The sequence below is a fragment of the Athene cunicularia genome (assembly GCF_003259725.1).
Source record: "Athene cunicularia isolate RWA chromosome 8 unlocalized genomic scaffold, athCun1 chr8_part1, whole genome shotgun sequence".
Lineage (NCBI taxonomy): Eukaryota > Metazoa > Chordata > Aves > Strigiformes > Strigidae > Athene > Athene cunicularia.
Genome location: NW_020799109.1, coordinates 3,088,338 through 3,113,241, shown reverse-complemented (window position 1 = coordinate 3,113,241; position 24,904 = coordinate 3,088,338). Strand labels below are relative to the sequence as shown.

Below are 24,904 nucleotides of genomic sequence, written 5' to 3'. Positions count from 1 at the left end.
TCCTGCGGAGAGGCAGGGACAGCTATTCTGCATTTTTCAACATTTCACTTCTGTCAGAAAATACCAAGATTTCAAAAAGGCGTTAAGTCTTTCAGAACAACTGTTATCAAGGACTCATGAGAACTGAAACGCTTCCAATGAAAACAGCAAATTGAGCTGAACACATTGTTAACTCGCCTGGGAAGTTAAAAGAAGGGAAAAAAAATATTAAAAACTTGTTCCTGCACCAAAGCGAGCAGGGATTGCACCACCACTCTCCTGTCTGCACAGCCTCTCCATGAAACTAATGCCCAATTCATGCTGGGATCTCCCAGAACCCAGCCCTCACACAGAACTCTCAGCTTTTCAGCCCAGAGAGAACATCATCATACAAGACTGCATCATCAAACAGGTATTTTCTTTAGTTTTGGATGAAAGGGGAGATTAACCTGAAGATGACCCTGCTTAGGTCATCCTACCACTACGGTAACCCTTTTGGTGTAAACACATTTCTGCTTGGACTGAAAAACTCCCTGGGGAAGAGACTTCATACTTCTCTTAGTGCCACGAAGGTAGCGCTATCTTGAACACTAGCTCTTACAACTAAGTACAGTTTCAGAGATTACTGTGGTACACAAACAAGCATGTACTTGGGCAGATTTGCTACAAATTTACAGTCAACAAGAGACGCTCAAAATAGCAGAAATCATTAATATCCAGCATTTAAGTTATTTATACTAAAGACACCATCCTTTGGAGAGGAAGCTCCACTGCTACTGCGTATTATGTTGTTCCAGTTCATAAAAGGCTGCAAAATCAGTTCATCTCTATGGCTATATTAGGTCCTGGAGTACTCTACAAGCAGGACATATGTCCCACACATATATCTCAGTTATGAGCTGCAATGTAGTCTAACTGGAGCTCTCTAATAAGAAGGGTTGACCTAACTGAGGACACAGAAGATGAATACAGCAGTGTGGAAAATCAGTTTTGTACTTTATTTCTCCAAGGGAATAACAGTAAAATTTTACCTTGTGTTATTAGAGAAGAGTTATAGGCTATGAACCAGCTGCAGGTAACCCTATATTCAGGAGCTCCACTTCATTAAACTTGTTTAACAGGTTTCTATTCCTCCAGTTAATGCTTGGTAAGTATATAAAGTCTTCACTCTTAAAGGGACACAGTCAAGGTTGTTGAGCCTAAACTTCGGCAAATCTGTGGTTGTCTTATGTTTTAAAGCTTAAGCATTTTTAAACTTTTTCTTTTTTCACTGCTCTTAAACATCCCTGTTACAGAGCTGACCACCAACGGCCAACTTCAGAGCCCCGAACAAGTGCAGCTTGTGTGCTAGCACCATGGAACAGGTATAGCTACAGACTGGCTGCAAAGCAGCACGGAGAAAAGCCACGGAAGGTGAATATTTTCTGTGTCACACCAATATGAAGTCTTGAAGATAAAACTGTCTGATGCACCGTACTGTGTAACCTACCCTTGACAGAACTAACGTTTAAGCCTACAACTAAACCAAACAGTGTTACGTCCCTTCAAGAGTAATAAACAGATGCACGTGGATACAAGATGCATCAGGATGTATGTGGGTACAAGAGCAGATTTAAATTCTCAGGCTCTGTAATGCAGCTGTCTGTTGGAGTGATACTTACTTAAGGGACAAACACTTCACCAGGAGTCTTTGGCCAAAGTGTTCTTTGGGTACTTCAGGTATACTAAGTCGTTCTATAGGCTCCTCCTGAAATTAGAGACATACCACTTGTACAAACCACTAACAGCGTTATGAAGCAAACTTAGGTATCACTTTTTTCTTTTAAGACACTAGCACCAACTTAATTCAAGGTTTACCAGCACACTGCATTCATCACCAGCTATAAATGTGCTAAATTAAATCCCTTTAATGTTTCTACATTACAGGGGATTTCGTAACTATAATGGAAAGCCAATCTTCAGAAAGTCATCTCTACAGCAAGACAATATGCTAAAAAACATGCAACCCACCAAATAGCTAAGGTTCTCATGGCCATTAAGCACAGGTGATCTTAACTCCTTTAAATCCATAGCAGACTGACAAATTTCACATTCCCTATATCCTTCATTTTTTCAGTCACACCCACAGGTAGATAAAAATACCTCATCTGGTGCTGGATGTAGTGCAAAAAGCTCCTTATGCCTACTGGACTTCCTCTGGTCTTCATTGTGGTGGTCAATCTCTTCATTTGGGGTTCGGTCCAGTAGGTTTGGGAGAAGGGCATCTGGAAGGGAGTTCTTCAGATCAAAAATACTGCATGCCCAGCTGCCCCGGGGAGTATCATCAATTGACATTGAACGTCGCTTAAGGTCATCCTAAGATTCAAAAATTAAAAGCAACTTATAACAGGAAAGGCACTGCACTTTTAAAATGCGACTATAAATTAGATTTTATGTAGTAAGGTTTTACAGGTACATTACTTGTTCATCCTGGTAACTGTTGCCATCTGGAGCTTCATCAGACTCAAAGATCTGTTTGGGGAGTCCCTTTTGCCTCTCCTTCTGTTTGTCTAAGGTGTTGGGATTAAATCCAGTTCCCAGCTTGTGATATCTGAAAACAAAGCATTTCAAATGCATTCTTAGCACCCTTTTTAACCCCAAACCCAGAAGCAGCATTACAGAACAAACCCAGTATTATCAGTGTGGGTCCTCTCAAAGCATAAACTGCTTTCTGCAAACAGTATTTCCAGTCACCCTCCACTGTAGCTGGGTAATAATCCAACCACCAGTATTCCAGTACTACAATGTGACTCTGTTCAACTACAAAGCAACCCTGGGTGATGTCAAAAGAAGTATTATCAATGGCCAGTTAAGGTCATCGTCAAATGTGTGACTGTAATGCCAAGCTTAAAACAGGCCAAGAACATGAGGGGTGAAGGCCAGCGACTCTGTTGGAGCAAGAACTGACCTGGAGCAGACAAAATTAGTAGCTTGAAAACCAAACCACCAACTTTGGGTAAGACTGTATGAAGCACAGAAGTCCCGAGCACCTCTGGAAAACGCGACCTTCCAACCTCAACTAACATGAGCACCTTCCCATAGCATCTTTAGAAGCAGAACTGGGCCCCTCAGAGCCTTCCAGAGTGTAAGAGCGCTTGTTAGTAAACAGTCTGTCTACTGTTGCTGACAAGATTAGATCTCTTTGACTAACAAATTTTCAAGTACCAAATGGCACCGTGTCTATATTTGCAGACACATATGGCCAGAGCCACGGTCTCCTTACAATATGCGCTCTAAGTCAGTTCCTAAAGTAGTGCTGGTGTCACATCTAGAAATAATTGTTCTTATCTCCCCTGTTACCAAAGTTAACAGAGAAGGACACACAGACATGTGAAAACCATGGGCATGCTAGCAGTGAATAACGAAAGGGAGGATGAAAAGGAGGAGAGCATTTTCCCTCGCTAGGTTATAATTCCTGAGAGCTGACAATACAATCTGTATAACCCTCACCTGGAGTGTCTGCATTTCAATCACAGCTCCACCACCAAGTGTAAATTCATTCTAAACCAGACCTGACTTCAGAGGTGCCTGTGATCATTGCTACATTCAGACTAATGTACAGAAATTATGCCATAAGGTTGAAATAAGTATATGCTGTTGTTTTATCAGGCCAGTGAAGAAAACTTATTTACCTTTTCCAATACCATTAAACTAATCACTGAAGGGATGGATTTGCCTGCCCCCAAAAAAACATTTTGGTTACAAAGAACTGTAGACGGAGATTGATATAAAGATTACTTCCCCAGGGGTGGGGGAGAGAGAAGGATAGCACATCTGAAGTCATGTTCTTCTGCTAGAGTTCTGCTAAAGCTAGAAGAGCTGGATTTTTTGCCCCCCAAGCTAGGCAAAGCACTTGTAACCATCCAATAGGATGGATTAAGAAAAACCTGTTAGCATCCTTACTTGAAAAACAGTTTAATCCCTCCCAGCCAGGCTTCTTGTTTCTTTCCCTGCTCCAGCAGTAATCCTCCTGTTTCTACCCAGCCTACTGCCACACTTTTATCCAAGTAAAAATTGCTATAAATGCTTACGGAAGTGCCTCTCCTCCTCTGAAGGGGCAAGACAATCTTTGTAGTTCAACAATCACCCATCACACCTTCAACCCACTCAGGCAACCGTGATGTCTCCATGCCTACCCTGACACAGAACTCAACCAGCAGCTGATCTGCACAGGACAGAAAGCTCCACGGGGCAACTAAAGCTCCTCAGTGCAGGAATCACAGCCAGGCATTCCAGAGACCAGCAAAAGCCACTGAGAAACCAAGAGGAGTGCTGGCTGGCTGGGTCACAGTGCCCAAGTCTACTCTGCCCACAAGGCTGGGAGTTAATAAAGCACCTCTCTCTCAGGTTTCTTTCTGGGTGGTGGATTTTTTTTTTTTGGTATGAGATTACAAAACACATTTTTATTAGGTCGTCTTAGCACTGCAAAGCATATCTTCAGCATCCCCTGAAGTGGTTCTCAGGACAACATTAAACCAGTGAATTGTAGCAACTGCCACAAGGGCAGAGCTGTAGATGTAGTCAAGTCATTTGTAGGTGATGCACATCACATGGATCACTTACTCCTTGACAGTAGCTCTTGAAGTCATCAGACTTTCAATCATCTGAGAGACTGTATGTTCCAAGTAGAGCTACTCAGAAACCTTTCTGCTAATGTGCATAAATTAATCAATGCATGCACATTCTCTAAACTGTTAACTCATTACATAAATGTTGTGGTAGTTCAAAATATTAACAATTATTTGTTTAAATTATGTACTTTCTCAAAGTCTCTTTAGGAACAAATGAATGCTGCAGAGGGCACCTTATGTATTAGGTGGTTGTGCATGCACATAAATCTTACATCGTTACAAAATTAATGCAATTTCTCTCTAAAAAGAGCTAAAAACTATGGAACAAAGGAATAAACAAATGCTGAAAGTAATTTTACTTGGTCGCACTCCCTAATTTCACTAACATTCTAAAGGAGCAACTGTTGAGTAAAGGGGTCTAGATTTTCAAAAACGCCCCAAGGGCTTTTTATGTCTGAGATCTAATTTTCAAAACACAAAGCATCATTTCAGCTAAACACAAAGCATCAGTTCAGCTGAGCTGGGCAATTAAAAGCCAGGGCACATGGAATCAGTAGCCAGGACAATAATTTCTGAGTGTCCTCATACCAGCTAGCCATCCTGCAAAAATTTAAGTATGAAATCAAGCTGACAAATACCACAGAGGAACTCACTTTCTGTTCACAATCGCCCAGTCTTCCGTGTAACTTCTTACACAGTCCCTCACGTGAGGGTCCATCTCACTGTTAAAAGAATAAAAACAAACACCTTCAAAATCACAGGCATGATAATGACTTCTTAAACATACACACTTCAAGCAGGTTTGTATTTACTCTTTCAGGCATTTACAGACAAAAATTCCAGGCTTTAGCCTTGCAGATACTCAAATCCAGACCAATTAATTCCCTTGAGCAAGGTGTCACCTCCTACCTCTCTTCAGGCACAGCCGACACAAGCGTTCGACATTCTCGAGGAGTGTACACAACCTCGATGTCATCGGGAGGAAACTCGAGCAAGTCTCTCAGGGGTCCAGACTCCACCGCAATCGGGTGTGTAATAAGGTAATCCTCTAACTCAACTGGGTCCACTGCTTCTGTAAGTGGCACCTGGGAAAAAAACAAACAATGGAAGGCTCTTAAAACAGCAAAAAAAGGGGGGAAAAAAAAAATCACATACACATGGTCTACTTTGTTTTTTAAAAGAGCTCTTCTGCCTTGTTGAGGGAACTTGATCTAACATCAGACAATAATTAACTCTAGCGGTGTTAACCCTAGCTAATACACATCACAAAGCTATTTTTCATGTCTTATCTTTTATTTGATATTTCTCTGGTATTTCTATGATGCATGCCACCATCATCTAAAAAATGATTCATCTGTTTTCAAGAAATTCATCAGTTTGCACCAAAAGGAAATTCTGCACTTAATTTCCCATGTGTTGACTTCGGGTTTGTTTTTGCCACGCTCTCATCACAAAAGGAACCTTCACCCTGATCCAAGATGCAAGAACCCTTTCACCCTCAGACACGGCCCCCAGACAGGAATCCAGGGCAGGGGGTGATTTACCAGGAACTCAGAAAGCCACAGCTCTCTAAAGACTAACATTATTTTGAATTAAACCACTTCTCTGGAGAGCACAAAACACAATGTTTGTCTATCACAGGTACAAATTTAACCACATCTTCTCCCTGATATTAGGACCTTTAGTGCCATGATGACTCTGCCCAAGCCAGGAAGAGACTGCTCTAAATAAAACAGAAGCTTGAAAAGCATCTTTACTGGGGACAAAGGTTGCACCCAAAGCACAAGGGATGACTGAACACACACACGTGTGGGAAAACAGTAGGTTTCATTGGCACTGCTGATCTCACCACACTGAAAAAAGTGAGCTTCTTTTAGATACACGGAAAATTACATAAACTGGATACATACTCACATTGCATAACTGTGTCTTTTTACATATGTGTATTACATAAATACATATATATATATTCTGATATGAGATCATTATGCTATGAGGCTGTACATAAACATAGACATTAAGAAAATGAAATGCTAAAAACAAGTTTTGAGGAACCTGTCTCTACAGCAACTGTCAGATTTCCTAGAATTCCCTGGCACATCCCAGCGAGGCTGAGTGGTTTAATATGAGTCACAAAAACACATCAAAATTCAGCAATTTTTCTCTACTACTTCCTCTTTCCTGTCATCCAGACAATTTCTGTGGGACAGGGAACGATCCTGCAGCTTGTCTTCTGTTGCAGATGACTTTAAAAAGAACATTTAGTATTCAAGTTTTAAATGTGTTTCCCCCCTAAAAAAGCTACACTAATCTCAAATTCCAGTTTTTAAACTTCTATTGCCAAAACATTCTGAAATGAATCAACTTTTTATTCAAGAAAAAAAGACTTGGCTAACACAGAGGGTATTGAAAGAATCTCTCCTACCACAGCCAACTTCAATGAATACTGCAATTTTCTTAAAATACAGAAGGCAAATCCTTCAGCAGAAAAATTCTGTGACTCCAGTGAAGTCAGGCGAGTTGGACAAGATGACTTCACACCAGATAAGAATCCGGTCCACAAAAAAAATATGATGTCTAGAAACTCAATATTTAGTTCTGCAATTTAGGTAAAAAATAGAAATTAATTTCTGTAGAAAGAAATGCACCATCATGATCTATTTAACTCTGACTCCATAACCTCTTTTCCATTTCTAATCCTGAACTGTTGAAATGGACTTAAAAGTATGTTCATGATGAACTTAAATGTACTTAAAGTATATGCTTTGGAGAACTTTTGAAAATACAAACCAGATACTTTTGACTGTTTTCATCACTGCAAAACTCACAATGAGCAGAACTTGTCATTGCTCTTTCCCACATTACAGTTAACATGTCATCACCTCACACTATCTGTTTCTTACATACAGATAAACGAGCTCCATTTGGCACCAGATAACTGACAAAACATACAGCAGTGAAGTGTGACAGTTTATTATTGAGGAATTGCTAAAAGTACATGTTTTTTTTTCAGAAGAACTGCTGCATAATACTATTGCTACTTTGCACACATATAATCCTTTCTACTGATAAACTTCAAACCTGAAGAAGAGTAAGAACCCAGAAATGGAGACTCCTTCCAAATGAAGATTAAAAATAACAAAATCACCAGGCAAAAGCCACAGAGGCCCTGGGAAAAGGCCCTCCCCCAGGTCCTCTGGTTGGCAGTCTGGAGCCCCATCCACGCAGCGATGCAGCTCTGTGCTGGACATGGAAAGCAACCTCACTGGAAGAAGGCCAGAGGGTTAAGGTAGCCTCTAAAGCTGCTTAACTGACCCTATTTTTGAGCCCTAACCTTTTAGGACTTACTTTTACTCCGCCTGTTGACCTCCCTTTCACATGGGCAGCTTCAAAGCTGAGGCACCCTCCAGTGCACTTGGTCAGCAAAACTGAGGTGACCATACAAGTGCTGTGTTTGAATCTGCACAAACTCACTTACCTATGCATCTCCCCAGACTAATGAAAAGGAACCTTTTCTTCATACCCCCTCATCTTTCTAATCCAGTCATCCTGATAAACAGAAGAAAATTACAAACACAAGGAAAAAACTCTATATTAACACAAGGTTGATGGGACGTGCAGGACCAAGCAGACACTGGGCAGAGACTGCCACTGCCCCAAACACACAACATTTCCTCATTCCTGGCATTTTACATCTCAAATTTCACTTGTCCAACAAGAGCATTTTAATGTATTGGACAAAAGATGAATGAACTGGCTACGCTAGTTAAAAAACACCTGATCTGGAAAGGTGGGCAGTGCTTGGGGGGCTATCCAACACCAGGTCCCAGGTCTGTGCTCCAGGGGTTTCCAAGCCCTTCATACATCTCAGGATTAGGCCCAAGGTTGCACTTCACAATTTTCCAGTTTGTCTCTTCGGATAACTATTGTACCATGAAGATGTAAACAAACATAAAAGTCAAACCCAGAAGCCTGTATTAGACTCACCATCTGTGCAGCCAGAAATACTGTCTACCACCTGAGTAAACAGGCCAAACATAAATTCATGGTTATGAAGAGGAACTACTTCGTGTCAGACTATTGGCAGATAAAAGGCAAGCACATTATTTTAAGCTTTAGATATTTGTGGGGGAAGAAGTGATGAAAGAGGAGGAGGGAATAAGGACCAACAAATGCACCAAAAGGAAAATGAACCCAAATGGTGTCCCAGTGTCTGAACTGAACCATGACAGCTCCTCTCATGGCTCTCAGTGCTGATGCCTTAACCTTTCCTCCATCCTGCATCCCTCTGAAGCTGTGGATGAGACCACAAACAGACACAGTATACATGGGCTATTCCCATGTTACCTGCAACCCGGCCAAAGTAGCCTGAAATCATCATACGAACCCATTAGATCCACCGTGCACACTGAAAGAGTCAGACAAGTTCAGATAAAGAGCTGGTTATCCAACCTCATCATCCCAGCCTCACCGCTGACCGAGGAGCAGAACCTGCTCTATCTCACCTCCGAGTCTCCAGGCCTTGCTTACCTCTTTGTGGCACCAGGAAAAATAATGAGGCATCCAACAGCCAATTCCCCTGGCCTAGTAGGACTGTGATACCTTCTTAGTTTACAAAAGTTTTGCCCTTGTCCTTATGCACCACTCTGACATACAGCTGATCTCCAGATTATTGCAAGAATAGCAAGTCCCACTTTCAGGTGCATATTAAAAGGGTTTGAAAGCTGCTGCAGCAGAAATGGGGGAACAGTCGAGGAGCGATACAGCTGTCCTCTCCCACAGCCTGGCTTGCTGGCAGGCTGCAGACAGCAATCTCCAATGCCACCTTCATCCCACTTTCAGGAAAAGCCTTTTTGATTCCTCACAACAGCTCCTAGGATGCAACAGTAGGTGCCTCTTCCACAAAAAGCAGCCAGTTTTTCTTTATCAGACTTCCAAAGGCACAGGGACAATTTCAAGTCAAGTATTTGCAAAAGTGCAGTCCACCTACCAACTGGCTAATAAACTTAACAAGGGAATACTGGGGCATTACTGTAAGAAATCATTGAAAATGTGTCCATTTCTTCCAATAAGAATTTATTAAGGCCCTCTGGAAACAGCTGTACAGGAGCTCTGACCATCTTCCCCGTCAGGACTATGGAACAGTCTCAATTAATGGCAAAGACACACTAAATATATGCAAAGGAAAACCTGCTCCCAGAACCATGATTATCACTCTTTGAAAACACACCCCTTGATTTTGTACAGTCTGTAATTACAGATCAAATTTTGGACAACCTTTCAGACAATTCCTTAACACAGTTTTCACTCAGTCTTTATCCCAGGATCAGACACTGCCACCGCACTCGGGGCAAGCGCAATTCTGGTGCTATTAAAATGAGTAAGACTACACAGGGAGAAAAGGGCCACTGGGTATGAGTAAGAGGGGCATAACCTGCTCCCTGCCAACGTAAACACCAAACACAACACACAAATAAACTGAAAGTACAGAAGAAATCAAACAGGACTCTCTCTTTTTCAGACTTACACAGCCCAATTACCCCAAATCAAACACATCGCCTGCAAATAACAATTCTGCATATGTATGTCCCTAACCTGACCACAGACACACACTCTGTCACCTTAACTAAGAACCCAGACTGATGGATCTGGCTTATATAAACTATTTAACACCCACATTCCGTAGGTGCATCTGTACTGCTGCAGTTATGGCTCTCAGCAGTTGCATTACGAAACCCTATTTCAAAGGTTTACAACTCTCCTGCAACAGGGACAGTCAAGCTTTCTTCTTTAAGGCTGTGTTATTCTTCACTGTTATATCCCCTTAAAAGCTTGAAAATAAAATTTCGTTTCCTATTGACTTTGTCCTTCTCTAGACAGCAAACATTGTATTTTGCTGTAGTTTTAGTGCACTACTAGCTGAAACATGTCTCCGTCCTATTTATGTCCTTTTGAGCACCTACCTGTATCATCATCATCAGTTACAGAAGAAGCATCTGCACAAATCTGGTGACAGAGGCGGGAGCCCCTGCTAGGGGATGTGGCATAACTCCACGGAGGGTAACACAAACCCCATTTACTTTAGCTGAGCATCTCACCCAGGAGCAACAGGCTAACACAGAGGGAAAGCTACACCCGGGGCACCACGCTGCAAAGCTCACGGCTTATTCCATCCCACCAAGGAAGCAAGAATTAAAATGCGAAGGGCAGATTTGTATTAGATCTGCTCTGTTGTGGGGCTCCTGGGAACAGATGACTGCGACCAGTTCCCTCGTGCGCAGAGCAGAGCCCTCTGACAAGGACTTTCTGCCCGTCCCAGTGAGCAGGGGTTTGCGGAGCGGTGGTGCTGGCTGTCAACAAGAGAGGGAAGGCAGCAGCAGCTATGCTCCGAGGATGCTCAGCGAGCAGAGGCCTGCAGGGAAGGTGATTCAGAAGGCAGCAGGGATGCCTCCCTAACAAAGGTAATGGGGATACCTGATAGAGATGTGCTTCTCCATCACACTCACGAAATGACCAATGTATTTAATTAGCACACCATTTAATTAGCCATCATTACATACCCTTACCTGAACAGCCTCCCCCTCCAGTTTGCTGCCTTACTGAACACCTGCACCCACGCTGGTACCCAAAGACTAAAGGTTTGCTCTCCTGGGCACTGTACAGAAGCTCAGTAAGGGATCACAGTAGCAACTAGGGCAGAAAAAGGGATAATTATCATCTCCATCTCCCAGATACTGAATGAAGCACAGAAGTAGTCCCACTCGATCACTGTAGATCATTCCTGCATGTCCGATGGCCACACGCATTCAGAATCTTGCCTGAAGGACTTGAACCCATCCTTTCCCTACACAAACAGCTGAGCAGAGGGGGTATTTCTAGATCCTATTCCACAAGTCTGTTGCCTAACTCACACGTGTTGTACTGAGCATCACGTGTGGTCTCCTGGGATGCGCTCCAAGCAACACACTGATCCCACCTCTGATTTTGCAAACTCTTCCAGCTAGCCTATGTCAGCACAGCCATGAAAAGCACCACATCCCTCACATTTCCTTCTCCCTCTTTCACCTCTGTCCTCCCGAGATGCTTATTCTCACCGGGAGCCACAAGAGCATTTTAAATGGTTATAAAGTGATGGCTTGGCAGGATGCATCTGGCAGAACAAGGATTTGAATCCAAGTAGCTCGTGGCCTAATCCAAGGCCAATTTTCCTTTTATCTAAAATGAGATGCATAATTCCCAAAGTCTCTGTGAGGATCACAGTACAATTTGGGGCCCTGTAAAAATGACAATAGCAAAGACTGGAAGGTTTTACCTCCTGCCTCCTGGGTGGGTGTTAAATTCCCTGTAAGGATATGATAAGGGACCTTGAAAAATTAACCTTGCAGAGCTCCTCAACAGAGGGAGGATCCTGACTCCTGTTTTTACTTGGCGGCTAGGCACTTCTTCAAAATCAGGACGGTATTACTTGCCAATTTTGAAAGTAGGACAAAGTTCTGTCTTAACTTCAATATCTCCTTAAATATTAAACAATTTATAACGTGCTAAAACTGTAACAGATTGCGCCAAAGCTTCAAATTCTAAATTAATACCAACTTCCCACCCACTGCCTCCTTGGGCAAAATCTTGGAAGGGCAGAAGCAGCAGATTAACATTTCAAAGCTGAGCCCCAGCCTTCTCTTAGCTATTGCTAGGTCTCCAGGGCAAACAGTCACTTCCCTTGTTGAACATTCAGGAATGCAGATGGCCTGTTCTTGCTGTGGCAAAACCCTGTCACCCTTAAAGGGATACTGGTACCTCAGGGAAATGCAACAGGAGTCAAATCTGAAGGACTTGGTGTAAATCTAAGAATACAGGACATGTAACACACTAAAAAAAAAATAAAATTTGCAGTCAAGTTAAAGAAGGTAACAGTTTGAAGAGATATAATTGTTAAACAAAGGTATCAGATTTATTTTTAAGTGTGAACTACAGGCCACAGTCACACTAAGAGGTTTTGAAACATAAGCATTAACCACTGACAATGCTCAAGTAATTAAAAAACATGTTTTATTTGCATAAATTACACTTTCTTTCACCCAAACAGTCCAAAATTGGTCATCACTGGATCCAAATTCTAAGAATCAGGCAGGTATTTGTCTACTACCATTACTGCATTTCAGAAAACCCATACCCCTATTTTCATAAGCCTGATGGCTGGTGAGCACTCCTGCATTAAATTTTTTGGCTGCATTTATAATACATGGAAATATTCAAATGAAGCAAGGAGATTCCTAGGCAATCTCTGCTTTTCATCAACCACAGACAGCTACCAACCCTCAACAGGATGACACCTCCCCAACCATAAAGTGCAGTCATTACCTCCACATACATGCTCACTGCTTCTGGAATTCAGTTCCCTATCTCAAGCTTTGCTCTAGCTCTTAGTACTTCTTTTGCACGGTGTTTTGAAAGACATAATTACAATAGAGAATAGCTGATAGAAGTCTTTCATTTCAAATTGTAAACGTGCCTCAAAAAACTTGTTTAAGCATTCTCTGTTATGACAACCATTGGTTTAGAAACAGTCGGAAGCCTCCATTTTTAAGATCTGAGAATATTTAGTATTAAGTTCTGGATTCCTTTTACAGACAAGCCCAACAATCCGTAATGTGCGTCAAATTCCTGTAATATCACAATGCTTGAAATGGAAATAGCCTCTAACAAAAGGAAATATTTATAAGTACACTTACCTAAAGAAGGATCCCACATATAACAGCCAGTCACAAAACCAGTGAGATGTTTTATGTACAAATATTGCTAGGTTATTTGCTATTATAACTGATTGCTAATGTAAGAAGCCATTTGGGTATAGGAAGATTAATATTAATCAGAGATTAATTAGTTATCTGGGAATACTAAAGCAATTTCTTACCAAACCCAGAAAGACACAAGTTATGCCTCCAAGGATGCGTAAGAAGAAAGACAGTATCTTCTTTCATGACTAAAAATCGCATAATTTCACCAAGAGAGTATTTCAAGAACACAAAGACTTTGATACAGAAAACACAAGTGCTGAGACTGATCTGAAAGAGCTAACCTCTGATAAACTGCGCCAAAACGGAGAGCACAAAGACTGTGACAAAGAGAACATCAAAGCTCCATTACTGAAGAATGAAAAAGCCAAACAGTTTGACCAGATACTGCAGAAAAATCACAGACTTCCCACTTTTGGCAGAAACACTACATCAGATCAGCAGAGATGGATCCCTCCAGACCCGTAGGGTTCACACAGGCAAACCATGGTGGCTCTGAACTGTGCAAGCTGAACCGTGGTAACCACGGATGTGCACGCTCCTCTGAGTGGAAAATACTTGGCACAGTCACATCTCAATTATCAGTGGACAATTTATCCAGGGGATGGATTAACCACCAGACACACGAAGACGCCAGAGCTGGCGTCACGTGGAGCTGCCCATGTTATTAGCTCAGGAGCAGCACTAGAGGACAGCTCAAGTGGTTTATGTACGTGCCCAGGTAAAGAAATTACTGTGTCTGCCACGTGCATGGGCAGCAAAGCTTCACCTAACAAACCACGCAAGTCTGAGCCAGCTTTGGGCACAGACAGACCCAATGTCTCAGCCCTGGGCGCCTGAGCAGCCCTGCCTGGAGATGCCAGCAACAAGCCCCAGCACCCCGTTGACCCCTGCCACAGCTCAGCCCATCGACTGAAGCTCTGTGGACCACAGTGGACCTCCAGCCTCGAGTCTCCACGCCTGCTGTTGCGAGCTGGCTCTGCAGAGCACCGGTGCAAAAAGCTGGGCGCATCCACCCAACCCTGCTGGCCCAGGTAATAGAGACGTGGGGCTCACTCCAATTAGTGCTAAAAAGGCTAACAAGGCACTCGAGCTGCCTGAAGACTGTGAGTGTGTAGCATGGGGTGCTCCAACACAGGCTTCCTCCTTGGGGCACTCTCACAGGCAGTACTAAAGCACACTGCTGGCTCTCCTGAGCCTTTGCAGGCATGTGGCAAGGAGGCATTCCGAGAAGGAGAAAGCAGCTGTAATTTAGCATCATGAAAGAGCCGTCTTCAGATCCACTGCTGCCTGCTGGGACCATGACAGCATTAGCATGAAAGACTCTGAGACCAAGAGGGACTTAGGCTGAAATTTTTTACATTGCAATTTGAATCTAATAGTGAGAATTTTTTGCAGCTGAGCATGTTAGCAGCATTTCCACTAAATGTCAGTTTGTTTACACATTTTATTCCTGAAAAAGACGTGTCACGACTAACTTCAGTAAACGAAGAGTAGGATTTAATGGCATTTTTAGATTCTGAGTATTTATTAACAGGCCTGTCATGAACGCTTCATTTAAGAACTGAATTTACTTGGTATAACAACATTTAGTTAAGATTAGTTATCTCTGCTAACATATAAACTGTTGAAGTTACTGCAGATAACTGAGATTCAGCAACCTTTCAACGGATACCAGCTTGCCAACTTAACCTATAAAATGCTCATAATCTCTGCAACAGGACTCACTACTAATTTTAGAAATAGCATGTAGCACTTTTAATTTACTAAAGCAAGTGGCTGCACCACAGCAGAGTTAACTGTGAGTAATCCCTAATGGGAAGAGGCAGGGAAGAGGATGTGGATGCCTCTCCCATCCTCTCCTGACGAGGACAGACCATTCAACAAGGCAGGGCAAAACCTCCAGGAAATACATATAATGGGAGTCACTGTTAAGCCTTAATCAGCTTTGAGAGAGCATTAAGACTTGGCTCATTTTCCTTTTAATTTTAGTGATTTTGGTGATAAAATGATTTGGCTCTGAACACTTCAAAATGCCCTTTTCTATGCCACATAGGATACTGTCATGTTTTCCCTCGCAGTGTTTTCCATTCATTTGCACAAATTATCTTTTCATCTTCAAGTGACACTAAAATAAACAACGAAAATATACAAAGGAATCTATATTCTCCTCTTGAATAATGAGATACTGTATTTGAATACATAGACCAAAGTCTGGCAATAAATCCAAGACAAAGCTTCAATTAGCCCAGATAATGCCCATAAACCCAGCACTGTTTTACAAAGATACGTAAATGTCAGCACCTTTATTTTACATGAAGAAAATGGAGCTCTGAGAGCAGACGTGGTCAGATCACATCATGTCCAAGAATCCAGACCCCTGTACTCTCAGACTAATTAGCATCTTTTACAACGGTGTTCCTCCTCATAGTAATGTTCAACTATGCAGTAACATACACCAACAGACAGGAAATATCACCCTTAATCCTTTGGAAACAGCTGTCATTTTTCCATAAAACAACTGATCATACATTCATTCTGCTTATTTGCAAGTTTTGTAAAATGCTGCTCTTCTAATTAAAATTTAAAAAAAAAAAAAGAAAGAAAAGAAAATTTTCTTTTCTCAGAAAAACAAAAATTAATTTTAGACAACAACCAAAAGCATTTCAGTGACTTATGTTTTGCATTGAAAAGTGAAGTATTCAGAAATCCAAGATTTTTTTAAGTCTATCTGATTTGAAAAATATAATTAAGCAACAAAAGTTGCTGAATGTAGGACAAGACACAGAAACAGCTGGGCTAGAAATGAAGAAAGGTCCGGACACCTAGCAATTATTTTCTGTCCTTTGATAACACCATCTGCCCTTGTAAAAGGACAGCACATACTGGGAAAAGCAGACAGACATTTGCAGATACAAACCAAAACTCTGCTCTTCCTACACCAAAGCAGCAGAAAAAACAGCCATTCAACAGGAAACTGAGGCATGCACACCACGACTCTGAGAAAGGTTTGGCTTGCTTCAACAGTAACTCATACTAATCTCTAACAATCCACTTTTATCCAGGTAAAACTGTAGTAATCCAGAGAGAGGAATCAGGCCTCTACCACACTGCAGCATGCAGTGATGAGCAGAAATGATCAGGGCAAGAGGGTGAGCAGAGTTAACAAGCACCACAGCATAGCACAAGGAGTTGCTCAACAGAAAAAATAAACTTGGAAAGAAAAGAAAGTGGTTAGTCACGCGGGATTATAATAGCCCATAGTAAACAGTCCAGTTCATCAAATAAACAAAGTGAATACTCTATCCTGGAAGATACTGGGGAATTCTTTGAAAGGAAGTGCAAGCTCTCTGCTTTCAGTGCATTCAATCGGTGAGTTTGGTGGTGAGAAGTCACAGCTCCCATGAGGGAATACTGAACCTCTCGACGCACCGAAGATGAGTGCAGCAGGTGGCTCACAACCCAGAAGGCAAACACCGAGGTGCAAACACACACTTGATTTAGAGAGACTTGCAAAATTAACTTCGAAAATAAAATCTCCTTCATCTAACTCTAAGACCTTACCAGCTCCTATTTCTCAGTAACAAACTGTCAGTGCCTTCTGTTCTGGATTTCAAAAATAAAAGCTCAGTGCTGCAAGGACTTCATCCTGCAAAGAGCCCCAGTTCAGCACATTAGGTTATACAGAAAAAGCCTCTGAAGGCTTTGGACCTGTATCTGTGGTTTCAGGAATGTGCAATTAAAATCAGCTGCTCCTAAAGTGGCAGAAGGGTGGAGGCTGACAATAATAAACTACAAGCTCCTGTACAGTCATTTGAAAGCAGTGTCTTCTCCCCAGCTCTACCAGCTACTAAATTAGAAACGGTTCTGGCAGCATTCTGTCTGCTGCTCGTGAAGCAAAAGGGAACAGACTTGCTAAAATTCATCTGACAGGTTTTTGCATTTATCCTAGGTTCAACCACATGCAAGTCTGTTGAGTGTGAAAAGTCCCTGCGCTGGCTTCAGTCAACAAAAGGCCCAACTGAGCACAGTGATGAGGGCCCTTCATTCACAAAAGTGTGCGTTTCTCCCTAAAAATGTCTCCACTGGACTGCATGTGATCAGACTCTCAGGCGAATTACCATAAGCAGCTACTGCTGGCAACTGTCAGTGAAGAACCAGTGCTGACCTTATCTGCATCATAACTATCTGTGGAAGCGCTCGACACGATGAGCAAGACGCACTGGATAGGAGAGATCACATCTGCATTATCATTAAAAGTCCTCCAGTTCCACGCTACACACCCAACAGCACAACTTGCTTGCCACGGTGGAGATGGTCCCATGAAACTCAATCACACAGCATTATTAAAATATGTTTTAGCATAAATTTCCTATTTAAACCCACACTACGCGCCCTACTCTAGGCTTTCAAACCGGTATGGCTACACAAAACTGCCATGCAGATTCAGGGCCTTCTGTTTCTTCTCTGTAAAAGTGTAATGACACACAGACTTCTGAACTTTTCCAGAGCAAACAGCTCTTTCAGCATCACAGCAATAATGCTTCTTCTCTGCATAATGTCTGTTATCAAACCAGGACAGGCAGGCACAGCAGATTCTGATGGATGCCTAAGGGAGAGAAATTAACTCAAAATTCAGTACAAGCGAACTTCTGCCATATTCTGCAGCCCCAGGATATAGACTCATGACTTAACTAAATATACTTTTCCTACAGACTATCTCCTACAAACTATCACTCCATGTTAATGATGCTTCTGAAGAGCATCTCTGCTTAGCACAGAATTTAATATGATAAACTTAGGAGCTTATCACATCAACCATCACACAATGCAGTTTGATAGGAAAAGCTCAGAGCCTGCTTCCAGTTAGCATGACCTCCAGGATTTTTATAGATTCTTGCATATATTTACTAGAAAACACAACAGCAACAGGATAATGAGAAATATCAGAACTGAAGACATGGCTGACAATACTGTGACCAACAAATCTGATCCTGCATTAAGAATTACATGTGACAATCAACAGGACTGAAGCTTTGAGCATGCACATTTTGATGAGGGCAGAATGGAAAAGCCTTAGAAGAGATAACAGAGTGAAAGGTGGCAGTACAAGGGAAAAAGTTATCAAAAGTATGGCTGGCTGAGGAACAGCTTGGAGAGGTACACAGCAGAGGTTCACTTTAGGAAAGCAGAGGGGAGTAAAAAGGCAATTCAGCCAACCCATTCCAAGGTGAAACCCCATGTGAGACAAATGAGGCACAGAAGCTTGTGGGATGGACATGCAATGGGTCCTTCAAAAGTAGGTGTCTACCCCTCAGCTATCCAGTGATGCAGGGAAGTGGATTCAGTGACCCTGAGTGCTCCATCCAGTCCGACACCGCTAATAGCAGGGGTCCCTCCTATTGCCTAATACTGGATTATGCAAAAGATCATATAGAACTGCCAAGTCAGGGCTTTGCATTATCACTCCACACCCCTACAGAGATTGCTGCGATAAAGCATTAGCCCTGGACACACCGCTCTCATTAACCCCCCCTCCTTTGTGCTCACTCACCATTAAGGTTGGGCACACAGCTGACAAAGCCAGCCTTCAGCTCTCCTTGTACTCACACAGCTGATGCAGAGGGAAATGACAGGAATTCCAGCCCTCTTCAATCCCCAGAGACTCTGGCACAGCCAGATCTCCTTAAAGATTAACTTTCAGCCTGCAGTGTGAAGTCAATCTTCTAAACTAAGGGTTAACTTAGTCTTGGAGATCCCTCTTGAGATGATACTAGCTCCAGAGACGAATTTGTGCTCTGTATGAGAAAGCTTCAACACATTAAGTTGGACACAGAGCAGTACATGAACTGAGGGAACTCTACAAAACCCTACTCCAAAACACAAGAACTCTTGTAAACTCAGAACACTTGTACAGACTATCAAACTTGGCATGTTTCCAGTACAGCCTGACCTAATTGACCCTCTTTGAAGAAAACAAGATGCTATAATATTTATTTTCAAAGTTGACTGCTGCAAAAGAAAGTGCTATGACCCGAAGTAACAACCCAAATCCAAGGAACACTTCCAAAAATACAGTTCCAGCTTGAAAAAGTTTGCTGAACTCTTGAAATTTTTACCACCATGCTGAATACATTTTGAAGGTTACTGGTAGGCCATGCAAGATAATCTGACTTCAGAAAGGGTGATTCTGACAATGTGGCTTACATTTCAGCTGCTCTTGAAAGTGGACTGTAAACTTGCAAGTAAATATACATTCCTGAGGAATAACCACATTCAACTTTCACAATAACATTTAAAATACCTCTGAAGAGTAGACGAGCCGCTGTGGTCACACTCTCAAGAGTGACAAGAAACACAAGAAAACAACTACCTGAAGCACATGAGCTTGCAAAGAGCTCTTCCTAGAGAGAACCACACATGCACGTGGAATTTAATGCCCAGTCCAGGCTGTTCTGGGATAAAACAACTAATATCTGGTCAAGAGAGCCCCTTGTCCTACAAAGATTCTGCGGAAACACAAATTCCCAGCTACACCAACTCATCTGCAAGATAGAGACCTCCAAAATTAACAGGTTTTGCATGGAATTACTTTCCTCAGTGTTATCAAGGCCGTGTAGGTCAACAAAGTGTCAGCACTTCAATTTCTTTCAAAATGGCAACCAAAAGAACTATGCACACCTTCTTCAGTCTTCCATGTTCCAAGCATTACTTACAGTTGTATGATGAGAGACACTGCCTCCAATGTTGAGGTTTTTGAGAAGCTGGGGAGACCCTCCATACTGCCCTGAGATCTGCTTCCTGACTTCAGCAGCTACAGTTCTGAAATGAGACAGGGACAACATTATCTCTGTAGAAGAATTACCACGAAGATGATATATCAAATACACTTTACACTGCTGTTGGAATGAAACCAATTATTTAGTGTGCTGGTTGGAATACGGGTTGTCACCGGCCGGTGAGAATGGAGCTTGTGTACTAAATTCCCAGAGAGTCACAAAATTCTCGCAAGGCTGCATATGTTCTTAACAGCAATTACTTTTTTTTTTCCCCTTTTGTGAGCTGCTCTTTTGTGCACATCTGTGGCAATAAAATGCACGTGACATCAAGCACAAATAAACTTCTTCCCAGCAGGCTCTTTCCAGTTCCTATCAAAGGAAGCTCTCCTCCAGCGCTCTCCACACCCCTGGCAGTTCCAACCCTGGTCACACATCTGCTCCTGTGCTCTGCTCTCTCATTTTCATCCCTTGCCTATTTTTGGTTTTTGCAGTCACAGAGATGAAGACCTGCAGCCACTTTCCACCAATATCCATCCCCTTCAACACAGCTCTGGGGCAGAAAACCAGTCCCAGGTAGGGTGAGTTGAAACATCTAGGGAACAACGTACAGAAAACAATCAACCAGGCCAGATCAAAAACCTGTTTCCCCTTTCACATAGGAAAGGCAGCAGCGGGACTATGGTGACTAGAAGAGGGGAGATACAACACGACAGCTAGCAGGACACAGTGACTTACGGTCTCTACCAGAGAGAAATTCCACCACTGGGCAACTTTTCTCACCAGGAAGGAAAACCACAGATCTATCCTTCCATGCCTGGAGTGTAAAATCCATCCTGTGCCTCTCTGGGGTTTTCTGTTTTCTGTGGGTAAACCACATTGCCACTGGTAAGCCTGAAAACACAACAGTTAGGTAAACCCCCCAAGGGAACATCTTGGCAAAGGAAGAGCATATCAGAGAGGGAAATGCTGATAGTCAAAGACTGTTTTAACAAAGAGCCATGGGTCAAGCCCTAACACAACCATCACAGTGCTCCATCTCGTAACCTGGCAGCCAGCTGCAGCTCACCTCAGCACTAGAACTGAGCCCACTTTTTGAGTATGGTGGAAAGGGTTCTGTTTTAAAAGCAAACCAAAAGCAGATTCTTTACACAAAAAAACCATTTTACTAACAACCTGCCGACTACCCTGGTCTACAGGACCTCAGCAACATGAGAGTGCTCTTCTCCCAGGGTCAGTGACCAAGTTAGGGTAAACCCACTCTCAGCTGTCGTTCACCACATCGCAGCACTGCAGTCTGTCTCCCAGAACAAAGTCCCAGCTCCAGAGAGACACTGGCCAGTGCATAAGACAGAGGAAGAGGCTGCCAAGACATGGATGATTTTGTTCTTTCTGCTGTATCAGCAATCTTTGAGGGGACAGTCATGGCTAACAGACTCGCTCCTGATCTCCCTGAGGGGAATGTGCTGTGTATCAGCATGGTGCACGAGCTGCTAAAATCCTATCAAGGAAAGATGGTTAAACCTCCCCTGAGAAAAAACCCTGACATCAGGGTGGGCTCCTAGCTTGGGGACTGCTGTTGCAGTCAACGCTGATGGGCAGGAATGGGAGCAGGTGGAGGCAATTGATGTCAATGGAAGAGAAGGGAACTCTAAAAGGGAACTAGCCGGGACAACCGAGCCTACCATGGAGAGCAGATGTTTCCTCAGGCCAGAGGATGGGAGTAAGATTAGCTAGAGGAAGCATTATTTTGTCTTTTAAAAAAGTGGATGGCAGAAAAGGGGAAAAAAAAAAAAAAAGCTTTATGTATTCTGGCTGCAAGAAGTCATTTGCTTCATGTTTGCCTTTATCCACAGGAGACTATGTTTTCACTTCTGGAGGGTGGCTTCTGAAAGCACACCAAACAGCTCCTGCTGGGGACGGACAACATTCAGGCTGTCTGATCGTCCTCGGAAAAAACATCTTCCCTGCTCCCACCATGTGCACGTACACACTCACAGACACGCACACATGAGCACAAACCATGCATGCTGCTAGCGTTGATAGGAAAATTTGGAATGTATTAAAATGGCTGCTTGGCATGGAAAACACTATGCATCTGTGGCTGACGAGATTTAAAAGCTTGCCCGCAGGTTGTAGACAAGCTCTGCTTTAAACCCCATTTCTTATTCAGTGCATGTTTTGCGCAATTCCTGACAATACACAGAAGAGAGCCCTTCGCTGCGTGGCTGGCAGGAAAATTCAGAAGCCACAGTTCGCCATGCAGCACAACGCAGGAAGAACTGAAATTCTTTCCCCATTTTCAACAGGCATACATTGTTTCCAGATGGAAAGTAGAGCCAGAGGAGGAAACCTGTCCTCCACTGTGAAACCACAGCCGATGATGCCTAACCGTGTTACTCAGCGCGGCTGCTCCTGCGTGAGGTGGTTCCTTATGAACCTGAGGACACACTCTGGGATAGATTCCCAAGGGGTTCTCAGTCCTTTCTTCTTCTGAGCGTTGGCCTCAGCTGGGCGGCTCTGGGCAGCTGGGGGCTGTGCTGTATTTGGAGCACAGCCTGTCAATACACCCTTAACTCCAGCTACAACTGCGCTTTATACCAACTTGAAGCAGAAGCAAGCTCAGTTGCAGTAACAGCGTTGTTTAGGGGCACTAAGAGGTTGCAGGGGTGCTATTATACTGCCTGACATCACTCCCGCTGAAAAGGTCAGATGATACAATAGGGGAAGAAAGATGGTAAAACAAAAGGGTGGCACTGATCTGCACAGCTTCTGACCATGGGCTGTACATCGATGGCTGCTCCAGGTTGCTGCCCCATTAATAACCTCATGGGACAGTAAAGATTCCCCTGGAGCACGATCACAGAAAGTCAGAACTGAACAACCTCCAATCGGTTTGACCAAGACACCGTCATTACTTCCAAGTCTTAAGTAGTCCTAACTCTCCAGGTTTCACAATTACCAATTGAACCTCTCCCAGCACAAAGTAACTGGCTACTGCCTAAATCTCGAAATTCCTGAGTCTGCATGACTTACTACTACTTATTCCAAGCCTGCAGTCCAACCCACAGCTCTTGTTGCCTACTTTTCTGTACCTCCGCATTCACAAATGTATCGAACACTCTTTCCCCTGCTGGAAAGCATCATGCTTCTGACGTTTAGAAACCATCTTCTAATGTAATGTGATCAACAAGTGTATTTATGGGTAATCTATACCCATTTGGTTTTGTGCCAACATCATCAGTTAGGTTCAGTAGTCCTCCTCTCCTTCCTACTTGTAAGGTATTCACAAAAACTAGTCCTAATCCCTCCCAGCCTTCCTTCTGCAAGGCTAAGCAAGGTCAGATCCTGCAACAACAGGCTCCCTGCTCCCTTGATCACCCTGTTGGCTCTTCTCCACATTTGTTCCAGTTGGCAATCTCTCCTTTAAACACCCTGTTTCATCCTGATCACTTGCTCCAGATAAGGCCTGACCGGAGCTTTATAGAAGCAAATTAGTATTTTCCTTTTGAGAAAACACCTCAGCTGACTACTTTCAGGACTGCTTTTACACGTCATCTATTCATGACCAGTAAGTTCATGTTGTATTATAACCCTGAACACTCCTTCTAACTAGAAGCTATGCTTCCTACCCAACTTAGGTTAAAAAGTGTTTTACCCCAAACCCAATCAGAAAAGAGAAATAAATCTCAAAATAGTCTCCAAATGAAAAAAAAAAAAAAATCCATTTGGCAGAACAGAAGAGCCATTAAAGCTCTTGATAAATAAAAGGACAAATAAAAACCTGCCTCTTTAATAACTATCTCATATTCAACATGTAACCTGGGATCCTTAGACAAACATTCCAGTTAATTACAGCCCACAGCCTCATGAATGTCCATGTTTAAAGTATATCTCTCCCAGTCACTTCCTTTCTGACCTTCTCCACTGGTTAATTACTGTGTGTGCATGTGGTTCACACAGAAAAAAAAAAAAAGACAAAGGAGAGGGAAAAAATTCCCCTTGGAACTAGCTTCTAAAGCAAAACAAGACAAGTCATTCTCAAAGTACTCTGAGCTACAAATAAAATTAAATCATTTGTTTGCACTTCCATGTTTCTTCACTACACACAAAAATCATTTCTGTTTCTATGCAGCCTACATAGTCAAAACCAGAAACTGTTCTTTTTTTTCTTCTTTTTTTTTTTTTTTTTTTTTTTTTTTTTTTTTTAGTGTAAGTAGCATATTGGAATTACAAGTTTTTCCAGCCTTCCCAAGAAAAGGCTCACTGAGACCTGTCCAGTTATGCCAAGAAGGGTTAAGAACTCCCTTTTCACAGAAACAGTGGGTCAGGATACAGTCATCTAGATCATCTGCTGCAGTGATTTGAGGAAGTCTCTCTTTTAAATAGCCCTTCTCATCTTGAAAGAGCAATGCAAATTGTTTGTTTCTCCCCATCCCGCTAATTACAAAACAGTTACTCCTGCCTGTTCTTCATCTTGCATGTTATGTGCAATGACTCTACACTGAGTGAGCCTTTGCCTCTTGAGAAAGACAGCCTGGTACAGTGAGGCCCCTGCACCACTCCATAGTCGCTTGTTCTCTCTCAGCAGCAGAGAAAACTGTATTTACATAGTTTACTTTTTAAAGTGAAAGCATCCCTCTTTGTTCAGCCAGCTCACTTGTGTACAACTCTGCCCGTGGCTGGAGGCATCCATCCTACTGTAGCACTATGCTTGGGTCTGAATTCCCAAAGCCAGGTCTGAACC

At 42.7% G+C, this 24,904-nt stretch overlaps 1 protein-coding gene across 1 annotated transcript in view; it reads right to left on the bottom strand.

Moving 5' to 3' along the window:
* Positions 1-20,694, bottom strand: part of DOCK7 (dedicator of cytokinesis 7) — a 96,721-nt gene extending 76,027 nt beyond the window's left edge. The window contains exons 1-7 of the mRNA XM_026853858.1: positions 20,633-20,694; positions 20,098-20,203; positions 5,499-5,674; positions 5,243-5,311; positions 2,440-2,569; positions 2,122-2,334; positions 1,641-1,726 (exon numbers count right to left, since the gene is read on the bottom strand). Of these exons, the coding sequence (XP_026709659.1) occupies positions 1,641-1,726; positions 2,122-2,334; positions 2,440-2,569; positions 5,243-5,311; positions 5,499-5,674; positions 20,098-20,203; positions 20,633-20,694 (842 nt within the window). The remainder of the gene's footprint in view (positions 1-1,640; positions 1,727-2,121; positions 2,335-2,439; positions 2,570-5,242; positions 5,312-5,498; positions 5,675-20,097; positions 20,204-20,632) is intronic.
* Between the last annotated feature and the right edge of the window lie 4,210 nt (positions 20,695-24,904).